This window comes from Chanos chanos, chromosome 2 (assembly GCF_902362185.1).
Source record: "Chanos chanos chromosome 2, fChaCha1.1, whole genome shotgun sequence".
NCBI lineage: Eukaryota > Metazoa > Chordata > Actinopteri > Gonorynchiformes > Chanidae > Chanos > Chanos chanos.
Window position 1 is genome coordinate 6,301,272 of NC_044496.1, and position 25,000 is coordinate 6,326,271.

A 25,000-nucleotide genomic window follows, 5' to 3' on the forward strand; every position below is an offset into this window, starting at 1 on the left:
AAGAAAACACACTACCGTTATTGGCAGGCGAGCAGGTCTGAGTTCAGATGGAAGCCAAAACATTTGTTACGGCCTCCTTTTTCCTCCCTTAGCCCCGCGTAACGTACGTCCGAAGAAAGACCCCGCAGCTCCAGGGACTCGTGGAAACTCTGCTAGCCATTTAGCTAATATTAGGAGCCTGTGGACTGACTCTACACCTGAAGTGTTGAGGAAAAAAAAAAACAAAAACACAACAGAACTAAAAAAAGAATTGTTTTGACTGAGGCGGCAAATAAAGAATTCAGATAGATATTGGTGTCGCTTTGAAAGCAATGCGCTGTTGGAGCTGAGACGAGGGAGCGAAGCTTTTCACAGGTAGAGCGTATTAACGGCCCGGCCTGCCGGGAGGGGGGGGGGGGGCGGGGGGGGCTCACAGAAGACCACAGACGAGATTCTTCTTCTTTATGGATGAAGACTCAGCAGCAGTAGCAGCTGGACAGAGCATTCAAACAGACAACTGGAGGCACTTACATCAAAACTGAATATTTCAACTTTACCTTTATCCCTCTTCTGAGTCCCCTTTTTTTTAAAAGAGAAAAAAAGTCAGAGTGAAACTAAGAGTAAGAGAGAGAGAGAGAGAGAGAGAGAGCATGGGCCTTCTCAAGGTCAGATATGAGGGAAAAGGAGTAGGTTAGTATTCACACTCTCTCTTTTACTTGTTTCGTCCGTCTCCCTCTCTCTCCCTCTCTCTCTCTCCCTCTCTCTCTCTCCCTCTTTCTCTCTCCCTCCATCACAAGCACACAAGCCTCTGAACTGCTACCTTTCATCTATAAAAAAAGAAAAAATATTCAGGAAGCAAAGCAGTGGCACCTCGTTGACAACATCCAGAGAATCTTCCCTTTATTTAAAAAAAAAAAAAAGAACTCTGTTAAGAACTTGATGGAGAGTGTGTGTGTGTGTGTGTGTGTTTGTGAAAGAATAACGTCACCAGATCACAGAGGATGTAAATGCAAAATGCAGGGTGGAGCTGTAGGAGAGAGATGGTTTGTTCTGTGAACTCGGCGTGTGTCTGTGTGTGTGTGTGTGTGTGTGTGTAAGCAGAGGTCAGCAGGTGGCTGTGAGCAGAGGTATTGAGGTCTATGAAATATTTACCAAAGCAATAATGACTCCCAGAGCAGGCAGAGAAGGGAGGAATGCAAGAGAAAAAAGGAAGAACAGAACAGAAAAACGCCATTCTTCACAGGAAAAAGAGCATCCAATACAAAAGGGACTGTGGTGCAGTGAGGCCTCTCACTTTCTCTCACAGAGGAGAAGTCACAGAAACGAAGGCTAATCTGCTTACTGCTGTGGACCGACAGCTTTTGGAACTAAACCATTAAAACTGCCATTAAAAGTGTAGAACAGGCACACACACACACACACACACACCAACAGAGTAATATAATAACTCTGGTACTGTGAGCGAACTCCCACTTCAAGACTTGACACCTTGGCATCAGACCTTTGAACTGGGCCTCGCATTGAGGCCAGCAGGTCTGCAGTGCATGCTGGGAATCGGAAGAAAGCAGGGGAGAGGAAGGAAGCTTTTCTATAGCTGCTGCTGCTTTCACAAGAATCCAGTCTGAACAGAGAGGTTACACCGTTCAACAGGCCTCTCTACCGCTCTCTGGGTTAACCGAGATTTCTCTGACTGAGATCACAAACGCTCACGGAAGCACAAACAGCCAGACGCACAAACACAGACACACACACACACACATGCACACACGCACGCACACACGCACACACATGTGCACATACTCTCTCTCTGTCTACTTTGAGATGAACAGTATGAATGAATTCACAAGTGTGTGTATGCGCCTGAGATTGTGTGTATATATGTGTGGAAAACATATCCATCTCCACTAAAATTTCTCAAATATGAAAAAGACACACAAACACACACGCACATGCACACACCTGCATAAGTGTACATTAACATGCATACATGCGCACACACACACACACACACACACACACACACACACACGGACATGCCAACTCACTCAAACAGACAGGAAAAATAGAATTATTTATCGCTGCATATAGGTGTGTGTGTGTGTGTATCCACTGTCCTATCTCAAGACACATGCAATGTTAAAGATTCACACACACACACACACACACACACACACACAACTGTCAGTCACATCACCGGTTTCCTCAAAAAACACTCTCAGACTCTGTGTGTGATGGCTGAGGTCTTTCATAAAGAAACTGACGCACTGGCCAAACCATCTCTCCGCGTTTGTCTCTCACCTGGGCCCAAATACACCGGCCAAATCGCGTTACCCCACTAGCCTTTCACCTCAGCTTTAAATCCGAAAAGACAAGCCCCCAACGAGTGAAATGAGTCAGCGTTTTTCTGACGTCCCGACCGACAATGCTTTGACAGTTTTCTGTTTGCTTAATGACAGGAACACTTTGTGCTTTTTCCGGACCGTAAAAATGAATGTAAACTTTTGTAATCCAAAGTCTAACATTGACATAGCTGGTGGGGGGGTGTCAGTTCATATCAGTTACGATGTTCCTTGATGTGGAGGCCTTCCTACAAAGGGTAAAAAAAACAAAACAAAAAAAACCAAACATATCCAAAGCGCAGTAAGATTATTTACTCATCTTTTGAGACAGCGAGACAATGCGGATATGTATGCGCACAGTAAAACAAACGGAAGCGTTTGTTGTAACGGTATGTGGACGTGGAGAGGACAGGTGGGCCAACCTGGCTTTCTTGAGAGATTGCAATGGTTTTTCAAATAAATGCACTGAACAGGCTCCTGCAAACAAGCCCATCTGTGTAATCTATAATTGATCAAGATGACAAACTGTGTGAGGCCAGCTCGCTTGTGGCTTACCGCTCTCTGACAAATGACCAGACACAACCTTTAGAGCTGACCTACAGCGGCCAGGGGAAAGGGAAGGGCGGAAAAAAAAAAGAAAAAGAAAAAAAAAAAAAACGAAAAAAAAAAAAATCCGGCCGATGGAAAAATCCATGCCAGCCAGAAAGGGCCGTCGTACACACGATGAACGATGTCGAACAACAACTGAACCGCCAAGCCGTTATCATGATTAGAGTGCTGTGCATTTTGAATACCGCACGTGTGTGTGTGTGTGTGTGTGTGTGTGTGTATGTGTGTGTGTGTGTGAGTTCTCCTCTGGGCCAATCTTGATTAGCATGCATGCTTTTACAGGCCAGAGCTGAGCTTGTCAATGGCCTGGGTCTTATTTATGAGCAAACGGAGACAGATGGTGGGGAGGAGGGTGTGTGTGTATATGTGTGTGCGTGTGTGTGTGTGTGTGTGTGTGTGAGTGAGGGGGGCGGCTATTGATGAGCCATAGCCTTTAAACAGGAATCAATGGCCGGGGTGGGGCAGTCTGACTGGTATTAACTCACTAATACTTCAGGGCTTATGAAATCAGGGCTCTCACACCATGTCTGCGCTTCACTCCACCTATCCTGTTTTGGTGTGTGTGTGTATGTGTGTGTGTGCGTGTGTGTGTGTTGGAAAATGTTTCTTTGGACCCCGTGACCCGCTGACACCAGATTTAGAAGGGGAGACATTTTGGGTTGGATCGGATTGATTAAGCCGTGCGTTACATTAGCAGGTTTATTTTATCGGCGTTTCCGAGGAGAGAACGGCATACGAGGCTGCTGCAGGAGACAACATGATCTTGTGCCGATAAAGATATCGTACAGCCCCGACATTACAATTTTATAGAAGAGTCGTTTAGCAGCAGATCAGAGAGAGAGAGAGCAAGAGAGAGCGAGAGAGAGAGATGAGTTGGACTAGGATCTGGAGTGCAGTGTACAAACGGAAGCTTCTCTCAGTGAGAAAGGTCACCTCCTTCTCCAAGGACTTCCTTAAATAAAGTCCCTTACCCTGGCCTGCACTTTCCTGAGCAAACAACCTCCTCTCCTCTCTTTATTAACTAAATATGAGCACTTTGACCGGGGGACAAAAATTCAATATTTTCCCCACCAAATATTTAAAGCAAGTAAATAAACAGACAAATAAATAGATCTCCCATGCTACCAGAGGAGCAGGCCGGCCCCTGGTTGTAATTTGACGGCCGAGTTATTTGGTGGGCCAAAGCCCTGGGCTATTTGAGGGCTCATTTGAGGATCTGTCAATCATGAAGCAGTGTGAGAGCAGTTGTTGTAGTGTGTGTGTGTGTGTGTGAGGGAGGGAGGGAGTGTGGCAGACACAGATACCCTTCAAGGTTGGAGCAGATAAGGTGAATGCCTCTTTTGATGAATACATCACACCCATCCTGACTCTCTCCTTCCCTCTCTCTCCTTCCTGTTCTTTTTTCTCTCTTCCCTTTTTTCCCCCCATGACGCCAATCAAAACATCCTAATACCCCCCTAATAGCCTGCATTTATCCTCACTGTGTCTAGAGAATATATTACAAAAAGAGGAGAGGAGAGAAGAGGAGAGAGGAGAGGAGAGGAGAGGAGAGGAGAGGAGAGGAGGAGAGGAGAGGAGAAGAGAAGAGAAGAGAGGAGAGGAGAGGAGAGGAGAGGAGAGGAGAGGAGAGGAGAAGAGAAGAGAAGAGAAGAGAAGAGAAGAGGAGAGGAGAGGAGAGGAGAAGAGAGAAGAGAGAAGAGGAGAGGACAGGAGAGGAGAGGAGAGGAGAGGAGAGGAGAGGAGAGGAAAGGGATGGAGAACAGGAGAGAGGAGAATAAACAGGATGTTGCTTGTGTGATTAATTGATTAAATAAAGTTTTAGGGTGTGATGTCATGTCTGTCCTCAGAAAGGTCTCTCTCTCTCTCACTCTCTCTCTCTCTCTCTCTGGACACGAGGTGCGATCCAGTGATATTAAAAAGGTTTTTCATCTATACTAGAGAAGATGCAGATGACTCAATTGTAGCTGGCTGGTTACGTTGCTTGGCAGTAGAGGAGAGAGCAGTCGGTCACTCTCCAAAAAAACAAGGTCACATGCGCCGAGGGTTGAAACGCGCTCCGGAGTGACCAAACGCGCTCCAACAGACCACGCTGCATTTATGTCTCTTTCCTCTCAGACAAACATCAGTGAAGTGGAATGTGTAAGAGAGCAGAGGGAACGGGGACGCGGCCGTCTGTGGCCCGGGCCCCTGCCATGCTGCTGGTGCTCCTGGTGATTTGTTTGAGGTCCTTTATAGGACAGAGGGGAGGCTCCTGGCCCACACAACTGAGGAGAGGAGCTGTAACTGGGGCAGAATACCTCAGAGTCCCCTCAGAAGGCCCAAGCCTGAGAGAGAGAGAGAGAGAGAGAGAGAGAGAGAGAGAGAGAGAGAGAGAGACAGAGACAGAGAAAGACAGAGAGAGGGAGAGAGAGAGAGAGAGAGAGAGAGGACACACAGGCAGATGACCATGGCCAATCTCACTCACTCTCTCTTTCTCTTTCACTCTCTCTCACACACATACAAATACTGCTGCAAGTTGCCAATTTCCACAACACATCCACAGCCAGGACCCAATGGTGCGTCTTTATATAACTGTCACAAAAACATTCCAGAAACCCACATCACCACTAAATCATCAGTCAGAAAACACACTCTCTCTCTCTCTCTCTCTCTGTAGATACAGATAAGCACCGTCCAATGACTACATCACCCTACTGAGAGATTCATTAAACATAACCACGCTCCTGAGATGTGGACTATGAACACATTGTATCCTTCATTGTGCAATGAGAACTATAAAAGAAAGTATGTGAGAACACTCAGGAATTATGAGCCAGGAAAACCAGAATCCTTCTAAGTCAATAAGTACACAGTCAACAATACAGTAAAAGACAGTTTCCCTATAGATAACTGGCAATACTCTGACTCACACTACAAAAGTTTTGTACTGTGGTTTAAAATAAATGGCAAATTTGATGTCGGATATCTGATAATTATAACCGTTGGAAGCATAATATCTTTCTTGAATCGGAATCCTGAGAGCAGCAGGTTTTGTCTTTGTGTGGTTTCATTTTCTGTCTTGTTTCAGGCAGCTATGATAGACCACAGCAGACCGTTTAAACCACACGGCTGTCGGGCAGTGGGGTAGCGTTGTCATGGCAGCGGTGTGTCGGCCCGGTAACAGGAAGGATCATGGGTCTGACAGGTCCACTCATTACCATTTAAGAGAGAGAGCAGCACCTGCATTATATGTGTTCATCATGTGTCCACACACACTCTCTTTCTCTCTCCCTCTCTTACACACACACAAACACACACAAACACACACAAACACACACACACCATGCTCAGGGGACCTGCTGTCACACAGCATAACCCACTCATCAGTCTGTAAAGAGACGTGGATTCAGGAAAGGAGAGAACACACACACACACACACACACACACACACACAGCTGATGTTTTTCTGAGGGAAGGGTTTAGACAGCTCTAATGCAAAGGGAGGCTGCACTAACTCTGGCCTCAGAGCCTCTCTGCTGTTCCTCTGGTCGTTCCAGGAATTTCTCCAAATGCTGGATGGATAGACAGACAGAAACCTAGTCAGAGCGACAGACAGACAGACGGACAGAAACAGATCAAGAGAAAGAGAAAGAAGAGCCAGAAGAGTTGGCTCTTTAGAGAGGCCTGAAGCAACACAGGCAATACCTCAGCTTAACACTTTATCATGTCAATGGAGCAGAGAAAAAGGAACAAAACCATGCTTGTGTGTTTGAATGTGTGTATCTGTATGTCTGTATGCATGAGTGTGTGTAAGTGTGTGTGTGTGTGTGTGTGTGTGAGTACTGTTGGATGTGACCTCAGAGATATGATGCTATCTATATCTCACTTGTCAATCAGATCACAGAGAACTGTCTTTGCCTCAAGGGAAGCACGTACACACACACGTACACACACACACACACACACACACACACACACACACACACGTACACACACCGTGACAGAGATATGACCCCAAAGTGATACTTTCCAGCGGCAGCACCTGGTTACTTTGTTTTTCCTTTTACCTATTGTGGGTGTAATTGAGGGCGGTTACCGCATGCCGACCTTTCTCTCTCTCAACAATGCTTATCCCAGCCCTCTAGGCTACCTGGGACTGTCTCCATTCCCCCCCCCCCCCCCCCCCCCAGTGCCCTGGGGTTCTCCAGCCAGAACATCCATCAACAAGGGCCTGTGTGTCCACAGGAAGCCCCCTGGTAGAACCAGCCCTCTCCTGAAAGGGTCTCCATACAGAAGAGACACAACTGGACAATGGACACATTTCATCATGACAAACTGCTCTGCATGGTTAGGTACCGTTTGAAGAAATCAGGGACAGAGAAGTTTGCGTTTTTTCTTTTCTTCTGAATGACTCACAGATCATTTAAGTTTTTTTTTTTTTTTCCAAAACGACTTAATGTGAGTGGCGAACTTGTGGCCAGAAGGAGAATTTTCTAGAATGATAATGACATTTAAAATTTGCACTAAATATCTGTTGCCGGTGTGCTATTGCGAAAGTGGAAGTACTTAATAATAAAGAACAACATAAGAATATAGGCTTTTAAAGACTTCTTATTACACATACTCTCAAACACGGATGCACGCACGCACGCGCACACACACACACACACACACACACAGATACGTATACATTTGTGTTCTTTTTGTGGTAAAGGAGAATTCAACATTAAAAAAAAAAAACAAAAAAAAACTTCAGTACATTCAGGGATAAAACAGAGTCTTACTTTATTTGCTATATCAAGTGCTTTGCACACAAAATGCTTTCAGACCAAGTGCAGAGTCAAAAGCCCTAAAAACTGAAACAGAAACGTTACAGCTACACAGAGAAAATTCTGGAAAAAAGAATAAAACATAAAAAAAAAAACATACAGCATACTCAGCAAGAACACAATATTTGGCAACAATCAACATCGTTTCTAAAACTTGAGAAATAATAATAAAAAAAAAACCACATCTGCAATTTTTTTTCCTTTATCATATATTTCCTCTACTTCAACACTGATGACATAGATATATATAAAAAAAGAAAGGCTGCTTGGCTTTAACAATCATCCCTTTCCATCCTTCACTGTTTTAAAAGTTGTCTGACTCTCTCTCTCTCTCTCTCTCTCTCTCTGTGTGTCTCTCCCGGCTGGCAGTGTGTTAGTGACTAAAGATAGGACTGTGACAGTCAGTAAAAGCTATGGGACAGCTGTGTTTATGACAAGAGTGAAGGTTTTGAGCCCAGAAAATTCTAACCAGAGCTGCCATTCATCACTACACAGCCAGGGAAAGCTTCAAGGAGACACACGCACACATGCACGCGCAAACACACACTCACACACACACACACACACGCTCACGTACACACACGTCCACAAGCACACCTGCATCCACACACATACACGCATGCATACACACATGCATGCGCACACGCACACATGCACACAAGCACACAAACATACTGAAACATTTACGCAAATGACACAACACACACACACACACACACTTACGTGACCTCACAGTCATTTCTACAAACGTACACATGCATTTAGGCAAAGAAATAGGAAGGTAAACACACACACACACACACACACACACACATCCATCATAACCCCCCACATCCAAAGACACACTTACACACACACAGCACCTATGCATTCACTCCTAGAAAGGCAAACATTCAGGCAAACATTCTCACACAAGAACACACACATATTACAATACCAAACAAACAAAGATACACAAAGACTAATGAATATTGCGCACACGACCACTGTATATGACATCATAAATCTTGCCCTATGACCTCATATCCTGTTTGGTAGGATTCCATCCAAAATGTGCTTACAGAACAACCAAATCCACATCTAAAAAGACAGACAGAGTATAGATGTCATTTAAAGCAGGTATAGCGTGTGTCTACGTATCTATATGAATGCGTGTTAGACAAAAGCTTCTCCAAAAAACAAAAACAAAAAAAAACATACATGAAACATCCAAATAAATCCAGACATAAATACGGAGATATATAGATGAGCTGTTAATAGGCTAATGCAGGATAGATGTAAATGTGTCTGACAGTAAGAATACTAAAGGCTTTCTTATGGATAACACGATAAGTGAGAAAAATGCACAAAAAAATCTTTGCCCAGATGTCACTGGGTGTCTGTTCCTTCTATTTCGGAGCACGGGGGTGGTGGTAGGGGGAGGGGGGGTGTTTGAACGCTCCGAGTGTGGTCGGCGAGGGAGGTGCCCGCTCAGTACGAAGGAAGGGGAGTAAGGGAGAGAGAGGGAGAGCGGTGCAAAAGATCTTCAGTGCTCTGTTTATCCTTCTTTTTCTCCCTCCCCTCTTCCCTCGTTCCTCCTCTCCCTCAGCTTCTGTAACTTACATCCTGTTAAGAAACAAAGCAAAGATTAGTCACTCGGTACAACCTTTTCTGAGTCACTGTATTTCTCTCCTTTTGAACAGTCACATGCTCCGTCCCCAGGTGTGTCCAATCAGAAACAACTATGTCCAACAGAATTTTCCCTGACCTCGTACCAGAGGCAGGGGAATACTGAAATGAACAGTCCCTTAACTGAATATTGTTATGAAGGAAGATATTAGACCTCAGAGTTTCAAGCACACAGTAAACAAAATGTTTAGATTTACAACACTGTTTTTTAACCTTGGGCTCATAACTTAATGGCAGTCCATATGGCTCTTAATCCAAGAGTGTAAAACAGAGAGGTAAAATTCTACAGTTTGGATTGATAACGTAGTGAAGTACGCACGATTACTGAATAGTTGGATGTACATGAGGGAAGAGACAAAGTGATGATGATGATGATGATGATGATGATGATGATGAAATGTTGGAAGCTACTTTTGATTCCTGAGGGATCTTTGAAAATGCTTACCTCCAGAGCAGAGACTCAACCCTGCTGATGATGTCAGCAAGGTCAAAGGGCAGGGGCATGCTAGGATCTTCATTGTTCCAGTGCGGTCGGTCGACAGGGGCTTCCTCCGGTGGCAGGGACTGGGCCAAACTGGACTGGCATCTGGAACAGGACAGACGGGTTACTGACCAACAGTCACCCCCAGAAACCAATACAAACCACCGCAATGTGACACCGGCTTCCGCTTCACTACAGGACATACCACGGTGGTCAAATTCAACTCAAATTCATCTTCGTATATACATAGGAAAGTATGGATTTTTTTTCGCAGTCCTCAGACAGGAGTGTGTGTATGTGAGTGTGTGTGTGTGTGTGTGTGTTTGTTTTTCTCCTTTACTTGGTGTCTGTGTGTTTTACCAGAGGGCTGTGCACAGGTTTTCCTATGCTGTTTACAGCCCCAATAACAACCTCTAATGATCCAGTTAGTAAGACGCTGTGTGTGTGCGTGTGCGTGTGCGTGTGCGTGTGCGCGTGCGTGTGAGGAATGCTTTGTGCAATGCTATACTGCAGATAAAATGTGTAAATCATATGAATCACCTGAGATGTGCAGTGATTAACAGAGCAGTCATGTACAGAATGCCAGCTGTCTGGTGACACACACACACGTACACACACACACACGTACACACACACACACGCGCACGCGCGCGTGCGCAAACACACACACAGAGCCCAGCCCTTTGAGCATATTACATTATTCTTCAGAAATTCAGCATAAATATGCAGCAGTATGATTTATGTCTAACAGTACTGCTGTGTCTTTACATTCCATTACAGACACTCTCCCATTGATCTGCTTCTCATTTCCATGGAAAAGTGTGTGTGTGTGTGTGTGTGTGTGTGTGTGTGTGTGTGACTGTGTGTGTGTGACTGTGTGTGTGTGTGTGTGTGTGTACGTGTGTGTGTGTGTGTGTGTACATGTGTGTTTAGGTGTGCTTGTGCTTTAAAGTGTGTGTTAAAGTATGTACTTGAAAGAGTGTGCATTTTTTGAAAGCATAAGTTAGAATTTGTATTTTGAAAGCATATGTTAGAGTGTGTTTTCTCAAGTGTGTTTCAAGGTGTGTGTCTGAGGGAGTGTATATTCTTGAAAACGTGTTAGACGGTGTCTTTGAGGGTGTGTGTTTTTGTCTGTCAGAGCATGTGTTTGAGAGATGTGTGTCCGTGTCTGAAAACACATCAGCGTGCGTGTTTTGTGGGGTGTGCATAATTATGACCGTTGCCATAAATCTTCACCCCGTGATTGAAGATGAGCGTGATCTTTGACCTGGAAGTGAAAAGGCGTTTTGCGGCCTGTCTACACCACGACACGCATTATTAAAGAAGACGCTACGTTCTCCTGAGAGTCACACACACACACACACACACACACGCACGTGACAACACACACACCTCAGCCCCTGTCCACATCTCCTCCGAGACCCCGGCGAAAGGTGTTATGGATGATTTGGGTGTCCGTAAGAGGCCCGAGGACACCTCTTCGCTGTGGTTATATATCTCTTCTGAGCCTCTTAATCATGATGAGCCACTCTTGCTAAGTGCTTCATCCCTGCCTGTACAGGCACAACATAGCAGGGCTGAAGATGATATTAACATATAGTCCTTCCATATATCTTCCATGCAGCAGCCCAGGAGCTGATAATAGCATCTGTTAACATCCACTAAGTACCATAATGTAGCACATAACTTCATAAATAATACGATTAGCCGACCTGAGGGCACAGCAGTGAGCACCGTGTCTGTAAATGTTCTCATTATTTATTTAAGAGCCAAATTAAAGGAAGCTGCTTCACAGACAAGGCTCATGGCTGCTGTGTGAATATGTAGCAGAAGCAGAGACGCACACACACACACACACACAGACACACACACACACAAACACACACACACACACACACATGCAACTGTGCGCGCACGCAAGCACGCACGCACACACACCTTGAAATTAACTTAGTTACGTTTAAATAAGGACAAACATAGGTCATTGCAGAGCTATACATATGACAGGAATGGATTTTGTAGGTTTATACGTAATGTAATTTTTCGTGTCATACAAAACCAGCAAAACCAACAAAGCGTCTAATACAAAACCAGCAAAACCAGACTCATGTTGCTCCGTGCGAGTTTGAAAGAATCAGTAACACACAGAAATATGGAGGAATAGAATAGCGTCATATGCCAGTGTTGTAGAATATGCATATAGTCTGGAGTCGTGCCAGTTGTTGGTAAACTGTTATTGTATAGTCCTGCTTGATTGAGCGGAGGGCGAAATATGACAGGAATGACTTTTACACCTCACAGTCACCTTGAAAGCACATTTGAGCCGCTCACACTTATTTGCAATGAGATTCAATCCCTCTGCATCAACGTGAAGTCCACCAAGACTTCTGTGGCAATACAAATGCAAATGTATCACACACACCTTCACAGCAAGTCCTTCACATCACATACACACACACACGGCCAACGCTGTCACTGAGGTCACATACAGGGAACAGACAGAGCAGAGGGACCGTGTGTGTGCGTGTGTGTGTGTGTAGGTGTGAGTGTGTGTATGTGTATTTGTGTGTCCTGTCTGATCGTATGAGCTAACCTCACACAGATATGGCTTAACTCTCCCATCTGGCTCTCGGTCAGGAGAGATTGGCAACACAATCACTCATTTCAATTTAGCCTGAAACCTTATAACTTTGCTGGCCTGCTCAAATGGTATGCTAATGCAAAGGAGATCTGGGCTTCTTTTTTGCCTTTGGTCCACTGGGGATGACTCCTTATACACAGACACAGAAAGAGAAAGAAACACACACACACACACACACACATTGCACTTGAACTGTGTGTCCGTGCCCGGCAAAGCCAGGGCCCTTGTGCTCAAACTAACCACTTTAGCTAAAGTAAGTGTTAATTCTGGGTAGGGAAAGCAGTCAATAAAAGGTTAATGTAGAAGTCAAAGGATGAATTCCTTTAAGCATTGCATCATTCCACCATCTCCACGAGCCAAAGCGAACGCGCCCGCCCCTCCTAATCAATACGTTTTACTGTAATGCTCTCTCCATCGATCCCCTCTTCTACACCCACACACACACACACACACACACACACACTTCTTCTTACCAAATAAATGATACGGTGAGGAAGGAAGAGAGAGTAAACCTGCGAGTAAATAAAGCAATTAACCCCTTTCACATTTTCTCTTTTCTGTCTCTTCCCTATCTCCCCTCTGAGGAAAAGCGCACCGCGATGGCTCGCTGATGGCTCGGCCAAACTCCGAAGTACGTAAGAGCGTTCTGGAACCCCGTCTCTAGGCTGCACATTAAAAGCCAGCGCACTCTTAACGGGATGGAAATGCATTTAATCGACGGTATCAGCGCTTCCTCGCCGGGCAATTACGCCGATAAATGCATGATTGGGACAAGGTAAAAAAGGGGGGAAAAGGCTTTATACACAGATAACAGACAACACTGATCGCATTACTATTATAGCAGGTCGTTTGTAATGGGAACAAATGGGCTTGTGTGTTTCATTATGATATTAAAGGTAAGCTTATCGCTTGTTCTTCCTGACCGAAATGCCCCTGTTAGCGGACCAGCGGCTGTTTTGATCGGCAACGGATCGAGGGTTTTTTTTTTTTGTTTTCTCGGTGCTCTGTTTAGCTTTGCAGGTGGTTATGCTAAGAGAATTCAACAGCACGCGTTGTACAAAAAAAAAACAGGTATCTCTCTAAATAAATCATCTTTTTGTGCCTGTGCGATCACAAGCCCGTGTCTTCGTGTGACATTGAGTCTGGAATCTGAGTTTGGCAGACTGGGAGCGTAGTGTCTCTGTCCAGGCCGAACGTTTCCAACTTTTTTTTTTTAATCATGATTTGCCCTCTACTGTCTTCTGACTTTGCTGACTAGGGTTGACTGTTGTACAGCCAGGGTGGGGAGGGTGAGGAGGAGGAGGAGGAGCGGGGGGGGGGGTGGTTTGTACGAAATGCATGACATATGTTCCTTTCATTTTGATTCCTTTTTCAAAAGCCACACTAATAAAAACGAACATCTGATACACTATTTCCTCTAATTAATGGGATTGGGAAAAAAAAAAGACACGCTAACTTTTCTCTGGCTCACGTGTGCGTCGGTGGAGTGACTTTTGGAAACAATGAGACCACTACCTTTAGGTAGGGTGCCCTGTCTAGACCACCCCGAGTCTCTTAAACGTCCTACACCATCTGTGAACAAGAGCTCTTTAAAACCCACATGAAACGGTCTGGTCTGTGTGTGTGTGTGAGAGAGAGAGAGAGAGAGAGAGAGAGAGAGCAGCAGTGTTCAGTCTGTCATATATTCAGAGTTACCACGCGCTCAGAAGTCATCAACACAGCGCTCGCGGTGAACAAAGCCAGAGCGGGCCGTGCTAGGGCGTCCACGTCGCCTCTGCTTCTACTGGTATTTGATGTGGGTTTTTTTGTTCTTTTTTTTTGAGGGGGGGGGGCAGGCGTGTGCAGGTGGGAGGTGGTCTGGATCCTCTACAAAACCAGATGCTGCACAAAAAACACACAAGCGGCAAGGTACCCGCTAAACAGCCTTCATAATCGGTGGGGGGGGGGGGGGCCATAAAAGGCAATTGCTGTCTGAACGCGCCAGGGGGGGCGAAACTGAAATGCCCCACCCCCAAACGAAACCCTAAAACCAGGTGGACGTCCATTAGACGCTTTACAGCGTAACAAATAACACAACACCCCAGGTTTGCGCTGTTCCTCCCTCGGGTCATGCAGAGGAATGCGGCCTAACGTCAGAAGCCGTCTAATTTACGAGCTCGCTCCGCCTCGAACACAAACGGAGGCAGCTCTCTAATAAATAAGACAGAAACAAGACAAACAGATAGTCTTTTCTTACGATCGCCCTGCGGTCGTTTGGCTCTCTCCGTCGCTGCCCTAAGACGGATCACTACCCTCCGGGGCGGGGGAGAAAGGCCACCTGGGCGGAAGTCCACTCGGGCCCGTCTCAGGGCTTCCTCCATGGGCGGGAAAAGAATAAATGCTCTTCTGACCAAACCCTCCGCTCAGCGCGTAGGTGTAAGAGCACGGAGGAGAGCGTCCTGGGTCTTGTGCCTTGTCATCCAAAAGATGACCAACGGTTGAAGTCATGGAGTAAATGAATGTGACATGGGGGATGGAGGGCGGCGGGGCCAATTCATGGACTTTAAGAAACGTTTGAGTAAATCACGAAGGCACTGTTTGTCTCTGTAGCTGTGGAGAGAACGCGGAGCAAGAAGAGAGCTGGAGGAACAAGGCGAGAAGGGTTTACGAGCCTTTCGAGCGTTTGCACATTTTTCACAACCTTTTGGTTATGAACGACGATAAATCTCAAAGTGATGAGGAAGAGGGTTTACGGCAGAACTGGGAGAAGTAAGACTGTTTTTTTTTTTTTTTTTAAATCACAGAGTTAGGGAAAGAACCCAGTGAAGGAGTGACAAACCGTTGCTGTGAAAACTTGTTGTTCTGCAAACGTTCCTGTGAAACTATCACTCCGCCCTTTTTTTACTCTCTTCCTTAAATAAAAAAAAAAAAAAAAAAGCCCCACTGCTTAGGCCTTCGAGGCATCTTGGGAGTAGCACACGTACGCACAGTTAGTGAGGTGATGAATGTCCTTAACCCGCCAGCTACGTTGTCATCCCCCCCTACCCCCACCCCCCCCCCCATCCCAGCCGACACCTGACCCCGGTCACATGATAAGGTCGAGCGAGACTCACACAATTCCCACCTGTCTTCAGGTGACAATATAGAGGTCAAACGGGGTCAGATAATTATACGTATCCGACTTCTCACTGCCTGGATACAGGCCCATTGCTCTGACTGCAGGGGAGGCCAGGGCTGTGTGTGTGTGTGTTTTTTTTTTTTTTTTTTATGGTCGCATACCAAGGGACGAGAGAACACTGAAAAGTACAGCACAGATTGTGTTTCAAGTATGGTGTGTGTGTGTGTGTGTGTGTTAACCTGCCCCATACAGAAAAGGTGAGATGGACAGGTGGAAGAGGAAGAAAAAAAAAAAAAGGAGAGAACTCAGTTCTTTAAATGAGCAATGAAAACAAACACTTTTGCTGTAATTACTGTGAAAGGGGAGGTCAGTGACACTGAACGGCACAGTCTTTGAAGTGATCAGAGTCTTGTAAACACAGACACATGTCACTCACACGCATACACACACACACATACACACACATCCATACACATACACACTTTATCCACACATTTTGACCCTGTTACTGCCAGTGTTTGATAATGATAAAAATTAGACAGAACCCTACAGTAGGCAGAGATTGTCTAGAAGGAAGCAGAGCATTTCCAAAAGCACAGAATTCCCCTTTAGTGTTGCCAATATGTGTTGCCAGTGTGTGTCTGAAAAAGAGGCATTGATAGTTTTTTTTCCCCTTGGCATTCATGTCAATCACTCTTAGATCTAAAACATGGAATGACTGAACGCACTGATGACAACAACATGTTAGATTTTTAAACTGATACAGTGTAACAAGAAAAGATTCAAAACATAAAGATACATATCAGTCTGTTTGTGTGTACAACCATGTCACCGGAACTTTCTATAGAACTGAAAGACCAGAAAGACCACAGTCAGTTACCACAAACCTCAGAGAAACATAAATAAACCAAATAAAACTAAAGAATACATGTTTACAGTTAATCTGTCAGAAGACAAAAATGAATATGTGTTCTTAATGAAACAGTACACCAAAACCAGGATGAAATAACCCTCCCAGTTTGATCATATTTATTTATAGAACCTCTGCTGTGTTATGAATTTAGGTGTATTTTGGCAATTGAAATGCCTTGTGAGAAAGCATACACTACAAACAGAGAGCAGTACATTACCTGAAACCTTTTGTGAGGTAATTCAAGAAGGAAGGATAGTTCGTGGGAACAACAAATGTCTTGCATTCTTTAAAGACACACACACAGCGTAAAGATGAGACTGACAATGTAAAAAAACAGAAATATCTCTGCGAGACATGCCATGGGTGCTAATGTCTGTTCTCATAGACAACATCAGTTAAGAGAAAAACATCATGCAATGCAGAGAAATGTAGGGAGAGGGGGAGAGAGAGAGAGAGGGAGAAAGAGAGAGAGAGAGAGAGAGAGAGAGAGAGAGAGAGAGAGAGAAAGAGAGATAGCATGGAGTGCTTGTGCATGTGTGACAAAAACTAGAGATAAGTAATGAGAGAGACAATGAGTGTGTGCATGTGTGTGTGTGTGCATGTGTTTGTGTGTGTGTGTGCGTGTGTGCGTGCGTGCATACACACAGGGCACTGTGCAGCAGTAGCAGTGCAGCCTGCTCTAAACCAGGTGTTTGAACTCCTGTATCACCTGGTACTCCTGCTGTGTGAACATGGCTTTTGTTTCAGCCTATTAAGTAAATACTGTAATTAAAGGCCATGCCATTTAAAACACTGTGAACAGAGAGCAATTTGTTTAAATGAGCAGGCAGGCCTGCCCCTAAGGCACAACACTGAACAAGTAGCAAAAGTGAATAGAGAGGACTATGACACAGGAGGAGGGAGGAGAAAGTGTGTGCGTGTGTGTGTGTGTGTGTGTGTGTGTGTGTGTGTGTGTGCGTGTATGCATGTTCAATGAAAGACAAAGCGGTTGGTGTGTGCAAACAGGAATAAATACCATACAGGATTAGTGAAATGGCAGAGCAAACACATGTTTGACAGCATTAAACCGGTTCTCTTTGTTCTAAACACTATGACCGTATCACACCCACTAATATTAGAAAAATAACAATTTGTCTTTTAATCCACCTGGTCCTTTGTCTACACGGCCTATATGATTCACAAACAAAACAAAACAAAAAAAAAATCATACATAAACTGACTATGCATGTTTGGAGTACACTTTGTATTTAAACAGACTTTTTCAATAGAGGTCTTCTGAGGACAAACCTTCCAGAACATTCTAAAGCACAGTAGAACAAATACTAATCTATCAGTTTAAAAAAAAACCCAGACAATAGATTTCCTTCTGCTATCATGTACGCTTTAATGAAAGGCTCTTTGAGCGCTAGATGATATGTTAAATTTTTTTTTTATGCCAGTAAGGTAGGACTAAAAGTCAAACAACTATTTTTTAAAGAGGTTACACTTTGAATTTTTTTTTTTACTTTTGAAAACAATTGTAATTACTATATCTATTCGTGTATTTTTTTTTTTTACATAGAACTCTTGATTTTTCAGTTTGTTCTATGACTGATAATTTTATTAAAGAGTTTATTCATTTTTCCAACTTTGCTTAGTACTTTTGCTGTTACTTAACAAACTCCGCCCGGCTGCAGGTTTGGGCCACTCCCCCTGGCTTTGATATCTCTATGCCGCTCCTGTGCGCAAGGCCGAAATGACAGTGCACAAAACAGAGAACGGCACTACATCCCAACAAAGCAGATTCTAGCCTCATACGATACCGGTTTCCCGGTTACAATGACGTTAATCTCAGAATGAGGGAAATCTAGCAAGGTCAGCAGAAAGGATCAGGTCTCCACATCTGTTCACAGCTGTCTTTACGATAAGCGCATAATGATTTAGAAGACGTAAAACTGAGCCGACGCTTCTTTAACTGATGAAATCAAATACCTTAGGTCAGCGTCACTGACTGTAGATAGACAACTTGATGTTTTTTTTTTTCCCCAGAATGTTCTGCAGGCTTAGTGCAACAGGGCAATTAGACTTACACTACCCTGACAGAGCAGTGAAAACAGTGATTCATCAGTTCATTAGAAGGTGTGTGACAAAACATCTGTCACTTGTCAGTTAAGTGTGTGACACACACCCTGAGGAAGAATGATATAATCACAGACTAAGATCCATTCGGACTGGCAGTGTAATAAAAGGCATCATCCTGCTTATCCAGTTTCAAAGTTTTGCAAAGATCTGAGTTTATGTAAAACGCCTTAAGCCTGAAATAGGTCAAACCATTCATTATACATTTAATCACAAAAGTTCACAAAACAAGTGTTCTGCGTAGTCCCTAATTCTAAATAATCTTTTTTTTTTTTTTTTGCTTTGATCTAGTCAGAGGTCTACAGATGGTTTACTGAAGGAGGCTTTAGTTCACAAAATCCATTTAAATAAAAGGACAGAAATGTCATACAGGTGACTATGGAGACATAGAAATGGAATATTCAGTTCGACTGCGATGACCTTTGACCTAGGCTCCCTCGTGGTTTGAACTCTCTTTTGAGAGTCTTTGGAGTGTCTTTACTCACTTCCTCTGGTCCTAGGCTGGTGAGGTGGGCTGTCCTGGTTTGACGGTTATTATGTCTGAGAAGAGGAGGGTTAGAGATCCAGAGTACACAGAGAAAGACCTTCAGCTGTCCAGGGTCCCAGTGAGAGATTACAGTGGAAGCCATTGTTTAGCTCCTAGTCTAGCACTACGAATTACTAACACAAACACAATAGTGTGACACATCTCTATTATTGTCTTCACTCCCATCTCCTTTAGCCTTTTACACACATTCTCTCTCTCTCTCTCTCTCTGTCTCTCTCTCTCTCTGTGTCAACGCCTTGATTGGATCAGCCACTGTAGCAGCAGGACAATCAGAATCTGTCCAGCACACACAGCAGGCCTGGAAAGCGTCTGACAAGCATGCACACACACACACAACAGCTGGTGGAATGTTTGGCCTAAGCTTGGCTACAGCTAGAGAAGAGAAGAGAAGAGAAGAGAAGAGAAGAGAAGAGAAGAGAAGAGAAAAGAAGAGAAGAGAAGAGAAGAGAAGAGAAGAGAGGAGAGGAGAAGAGAAGAGAAGAGAAGAGAAGAGAGTCTATCTCCCCCATAAGGGACTGTAACATACTAGACTACAACATCAACATGTCACCAGTCACCAGTCCCCCCCCCCCCCCCCCCCCCCCCCCCTCTCTTTCTGGCCCACAGGCCCTACAGTTACGGGTTCCTTCAGCTCTAATTCCCTCTGACTGCTACTGTCCACAGCCGTCCACACAGAGCCAAAGAGCACAGCCAACTGTGAATACTGGAAGAGACAGGAAATCATTGGACCGCTTGCCCGCATTAATATTTGATGAGGAGGGAGCATTAGCCTCTGGTAAATCAGAGCGGAGTGCATGCGCAGGGGCTCTGCTACCACAGCTTCACACAAACAGGCCCCCGGACCTCACTAACGCAGACCTGAACACAGGCTAAAATATGTACCTTCCTCCGCCGTTAGCACGGGTGCCCCCCCCCCCCCGGCCCCCGCTTGAGTCACAGGTTTGTCTCCGCTACCGTTACAATGGGCAATCTGGCAGAGGTTGTACTAAGAAGTTTCTGTTCTGGGGAAAGCAATGGGCCATTCCAGTTTGTTCTATGAGAGGGAGTAGTCTAACATAGCCCTGGCCAGCCGCCACAAACAGCCATCTCATATGCAACCACATGGAAAGACAAACACGATGAACACAATACTTTTTTTGTCGGCACGGTATAAACAAGTTCCGATTCATTTTACCCAGGGGCTGGTTTGCTTTTGTAGTCCCCCTGAATGCGTGTGAAGATTCGTCCCCCCCCCCCCCCCCCAACCCCAACCCCGCCCCACTTAAGAATATTTTGTTCCTACGCACCATGACACCTGTTCAAAGCTGCAACGTTCAGAGAACGAAAAAAGAAAAGAAAAAAAAAATACCAGGTGACATTTTGATAGTGGTGGTAACTTTAATTAAAAACGCTGCAGGTTACAACACCACTCATGCCTCCGTATTGTGCCACATGACGATTCTGGTGCCAAATTCCCTTGTCGTGAAGTGTTTCGAAACAAGCAGAGCAGCTTATTTAGCCGGAGGCAAAAGAAAAAAAAAAAAAAACCCAACAAAAAAAAAAAAAACCCCGCACGAACTGAATAACACCTGAAAAACACATTAACGCTAACCTGACATCATGCACTAAAAATGAGGTCATTAATCCGCCAGGATCAGAGGAGAGAGATGAGTACACAACTGCCATACCGCAGACAACGCTAAGGCTGATAATCGCATGTATCAACACAGCCTCGCCGACGCTTTTGTTCCCGAATAGCGCTAGCGTTTTCCGTATCAGCCTTCGCGTCCTGCTGAACAGGACATGAGCCCGGTCGGTCGTGGGTTGATTTATATGTCCTCCTGTTTCACACGCCTCACCTCCCAGCAACAGTATGGGCGGTATATAAAAGGGCCACTTCTTTTTCTCACTGAGTGACGGGGGTGTGACAGGTGATTGATGTGCTAAGAGGTAAAAAGTAAGTACTGAAAAATACAGTCGGTCACAATAGCGCTACCTGTTGGTGGGGCGGGGGGGGGGGGCGCACATGTAAGGCACGTTTCATTGCATGAGGAAGTGTGTGAAGAGGAAAAGTAGACGTTTGTATTTATCGATTACACTAATATTGTATTAACGGTACCGGTGCCCTTACCATGGCTGACTTCTGCCAGCAGAGCTAACTGGTTTGTAAGCATCAGCAATCAAAAGTTTAGGATTAATGAGGCAAAGCATTAGTTCCAAAGTGATCATCATCATCGTACATAAGCTGTCCAATATACCAAATATGTGGGCAACAGTTACTCTCAAGGAGAGAATATAGGTGATCAAGTTTGCAGTAAAGTGGGAAGCCTTCATTACGCAATGAGTTTAGGACAGCTCATGTGCCCTAGGAAACAGAGGAACGCAGAGAACAGTCTGAGCCCTGTCGAAAGAGATAGACTCTCAGCTGACAGCTGGAACTGTCTGACGACCTACTCCATCATCAAAAATAGAGCAGCTCCTAGCCTTTTAACCAAATCTCTCCAGACACACACACACACACACACACACACACGGAAGACCGCACGTTACAGATGAAGGGTGAAAGGGGTCTTTTAAGTGACCTGCTGTGGTATGCTAGCAGGTTGGATCAATAGGTCTGTCTGGGAGGAGAGGAATGGGCGGGGGCTTGAGGTGCTCTCCAGTGGGTCCCCTGCCCCCCGGCTCTGTCCTGGGGAAGTGGAGGTGGTGGCGGTTTGGGTGTTTGGGAAGAGGCGGAGGAGGGGGGGGGGTATGCACCTGTCCTCATTCATTCTGCACCACCACACACAAGAACAACTCCATCACCCCCCCCCCCCCCAACACACACACACACACACACACACACACACACACACACACACACACACACACACACACAACGGCCAGCCACTTGTCTTCTCAAAAACAACAGCCTAATGCTGCTCTCTCATCATGTCCTGTTTTACAGCCAGACAAGCACAAAGACAGAGTGATGGACACGGGACACACAGGTATGAAACATTCACACACACACACACACACACACACACACACACACACACACACATGTCCTCAGAGATCTGCACTAGCACTGTTCAGAACACGAAGGATGTACAAATGGCTTGTCCATGTTAGTCTGTGTCTCTCTGGAACAGTACTGCTGTTCCCTCTCTTTCTCTCTCTATCTCTTTCTTTGTGTCTGATGTTCACCTGACGGCCCTGAGTGACAGGCAAATAAATCTCAACTCGAGAGGATTTGATGCTCTATAAAGCACACCGGCCTGCTCCGTTTCCTACCCTCCTTCAATCAGCTTTAAGATCAGAGTACAGGAGACTGGGGATGTTTTGGGACCCAGCGCTGGAGCCTCCACTCAAACCTCTGACCACAGGGAGTCACAAGGAGAAAGAGGATGTACCAACACATGGACTACACAAACACAAACAGGACAACTCACTCTCTTTCTCTCTCTCTCTCTCTCTCTCTCTCTCACACACACACACACACACACACACACTCAACCACAAAGCCAACTCCCCTACAACATCCCGCTACATCTCCTACCTCTTAGGATGCGACAGTAGAGCTCTCTCTGTCTCTCTCTCTTTAAACTGAATGTCATAAATATGAGCTAAGGTACTCCTCTAGACTCACAGGAGCACTGACTACCTACGCAAAACTGAAGCTCAACTTAAGAAAGGAAAGAGAGTGAGAGAGAGGGGGAGAGACAGTAGAGAGAATTTGAGATGGAGTTGCTGTATTGCAGCTACGAAAGCCAAAAAAACAGATAGAGAGAGAGAGAGAGCGAGAGAGAGAGAGAGAGAGAGAGAGAGAGAGAGAGGAGAGTTTCCGCTGAAGACTGCAGGCAAACGTATGGAAATGCATGGCTGCCAGCTTCCTCTCATAACTGTAAACAGGATCTTGGTTCGGCATATAGCCTCCAGCACGGCCTGGGGGTCCTGGCACCATCAGAGCAACTCTACGCCCCCCCCCCCCCCCCCCCCCCCCCCCCATCCCCTCCCTGTGCCCTGATCAGCAGTGCCAGCCTACACACACACACACACTGTCTCTCTCTCTCTCTTTAGTAATTCATGAACAGTCATCCACACATCCTGAATCCCAGTACATGACAACTTCCCCATGCCTCTTACAGCAGCTACAAAGAGCTGTTTTTGTCTGTAACAGAGAAACACTGATCTCGGCGGTGCATTGCTCTCATTACAACACAGCGGTAACAGAAAAAAAAAAAACTATGTGTAAAGGAATTTGTAAGATTAATTTGGTGAAGGAGGGCATTTTAGTTACTCTTCATATAAACAAGCCCTGAATCTATGAGAATGTCTGCCTGACTGAGAGAGAGACAGAGAGAGAGACAGAGAAAGAGAGCACCCATGAAATAGTATAATACAGTTCCGTACAGTACAGCACAGTATAGTATAGTGTAGTCCTATAGCGGTAACTTGCTCTACAGAGTCACAGTTAAGCTTTATCCTTCTCAAAAAATTGATATTACCTCTCCTCTTCTCTGGTCTGCCCATCCTCCTTTCTCTCCTTCTCTCTCTCTATTTCATATTGAGCCACATCTACTGATTTCATTTATTTATTTATTTTCAAATGCTGAACATGAAGCGTTGTTCTGGTATGATCTTCAGTTGCATCTATGGCAATCTGAATGTGTTGCAAAGAGCCCTCTTTCAGTAGAGAAAGACAGAGAGAGAGAAAGAGAGAGAGAGAAAGAGAGAGACACTTTTTTATCGTAACACAGTTTTGTTCGAGAATTCAGAGCAAGTGGTGTCTTTCTGAAGCTGACAGAGAGTAGGAAAAGTCATCTAAACATGTGTAACTGGCACAATTATATTATGTAGCTTTTGGAGTCATACAAAGTAGTGTGTGGTAATTCTGGGCCTAACACAAAAGTAAACAGCTATCTCTTGTGTTGAGAATATGTGTCACTTTGTGTTGAGCTGTGTTTCGTAGGCCACAGAGACGGAGATGAGGAGGGTGGTGTAATTAACGACGGAGCTGAGAGAGAAAGAGCCAAAGAGTTCCTTCCACACTTCCCTTCAAACAAAGCTTTCCACGGGGACCCCTGCATTGTTTCGATTGTGGAATGGACTGTATGCCTTATTTACAGATTTTAATTGCACTGGTGATCAGTGAGTACGAAAAAAAAAAAAAATCCTTAATATTAATCACACACCCACAATAGATTTGTTAGTCAATATGACAACTGGAAAAAAAAAATCTAGTGAAACATCTGGGGAGGAGAGAGAGAGAGAGAGAGAGAGAGAGAGGGGATGCAAATTACACGTTGTTTTGCTGGTTTTATTAGAAAGAGAGGCAGAGAGGAGCTGAAAGGAGCTTTGGGATGCTGATTCGTAGACACACACTGTGCTCTGAAACCTGCTCCATTTAATCAGACTACCAAAAGGAACTGGACCACCGCTGCTCTGCTGAGCCCGGACTGTTCCTCAAGTCCAACGGAACCAGTCAAAGTGGTACTGGGCTCTCTGAAGACAACAGAGTGTTAGTAAAGCCTGACAGAGAGAGAGCCACACGCCCCAGTCAAATCCAAACCCTATCTATCTATCTATCTATCTATCTATCTATCTATCTATATATATATCTATCTCTCTCTCTCTTTCTCTATATATAGATAGATAGATAGATAGATAGATAGATAGATAGATATAGATATACACACATACACACACACACACACATATATATATATACACACACACATACATATATGTGCATTATACAAAATGAGAGCGATCGCATTAAAACCCAACACATAAACAAGTAATTAAACATAACAATCAAAGAGGTGAAGAATAATTT

General features: G+C 44.9%; 1 protein-coding gene across 1 annotated transcript in view; it reads right to left on the reverse strand.

The window, feature by feature from the left end:
• Positions 1 to 9,844: 9,844 nt before the first annotated feature.
• Positions 9,845 to 25,000, reverse strand: part of fto (FTO alpha-ketoglutarate dependent dioxygenase) — a gene marked incomplete at its 5' end in the record, with an annotated part of 95,408 nt that continues 80,252 nt past the window's right edge. Inside the window, one exon of the mRNA XM_030765010.1 lies at positions 9,845 to 9,989. Coding sequence (XP_030620870.1) covers positions 9,845 to 9,989 — 145 coding nt within the window. The remainder of the gene's footprint in view (positions 9,990 to 25,000) is intronic.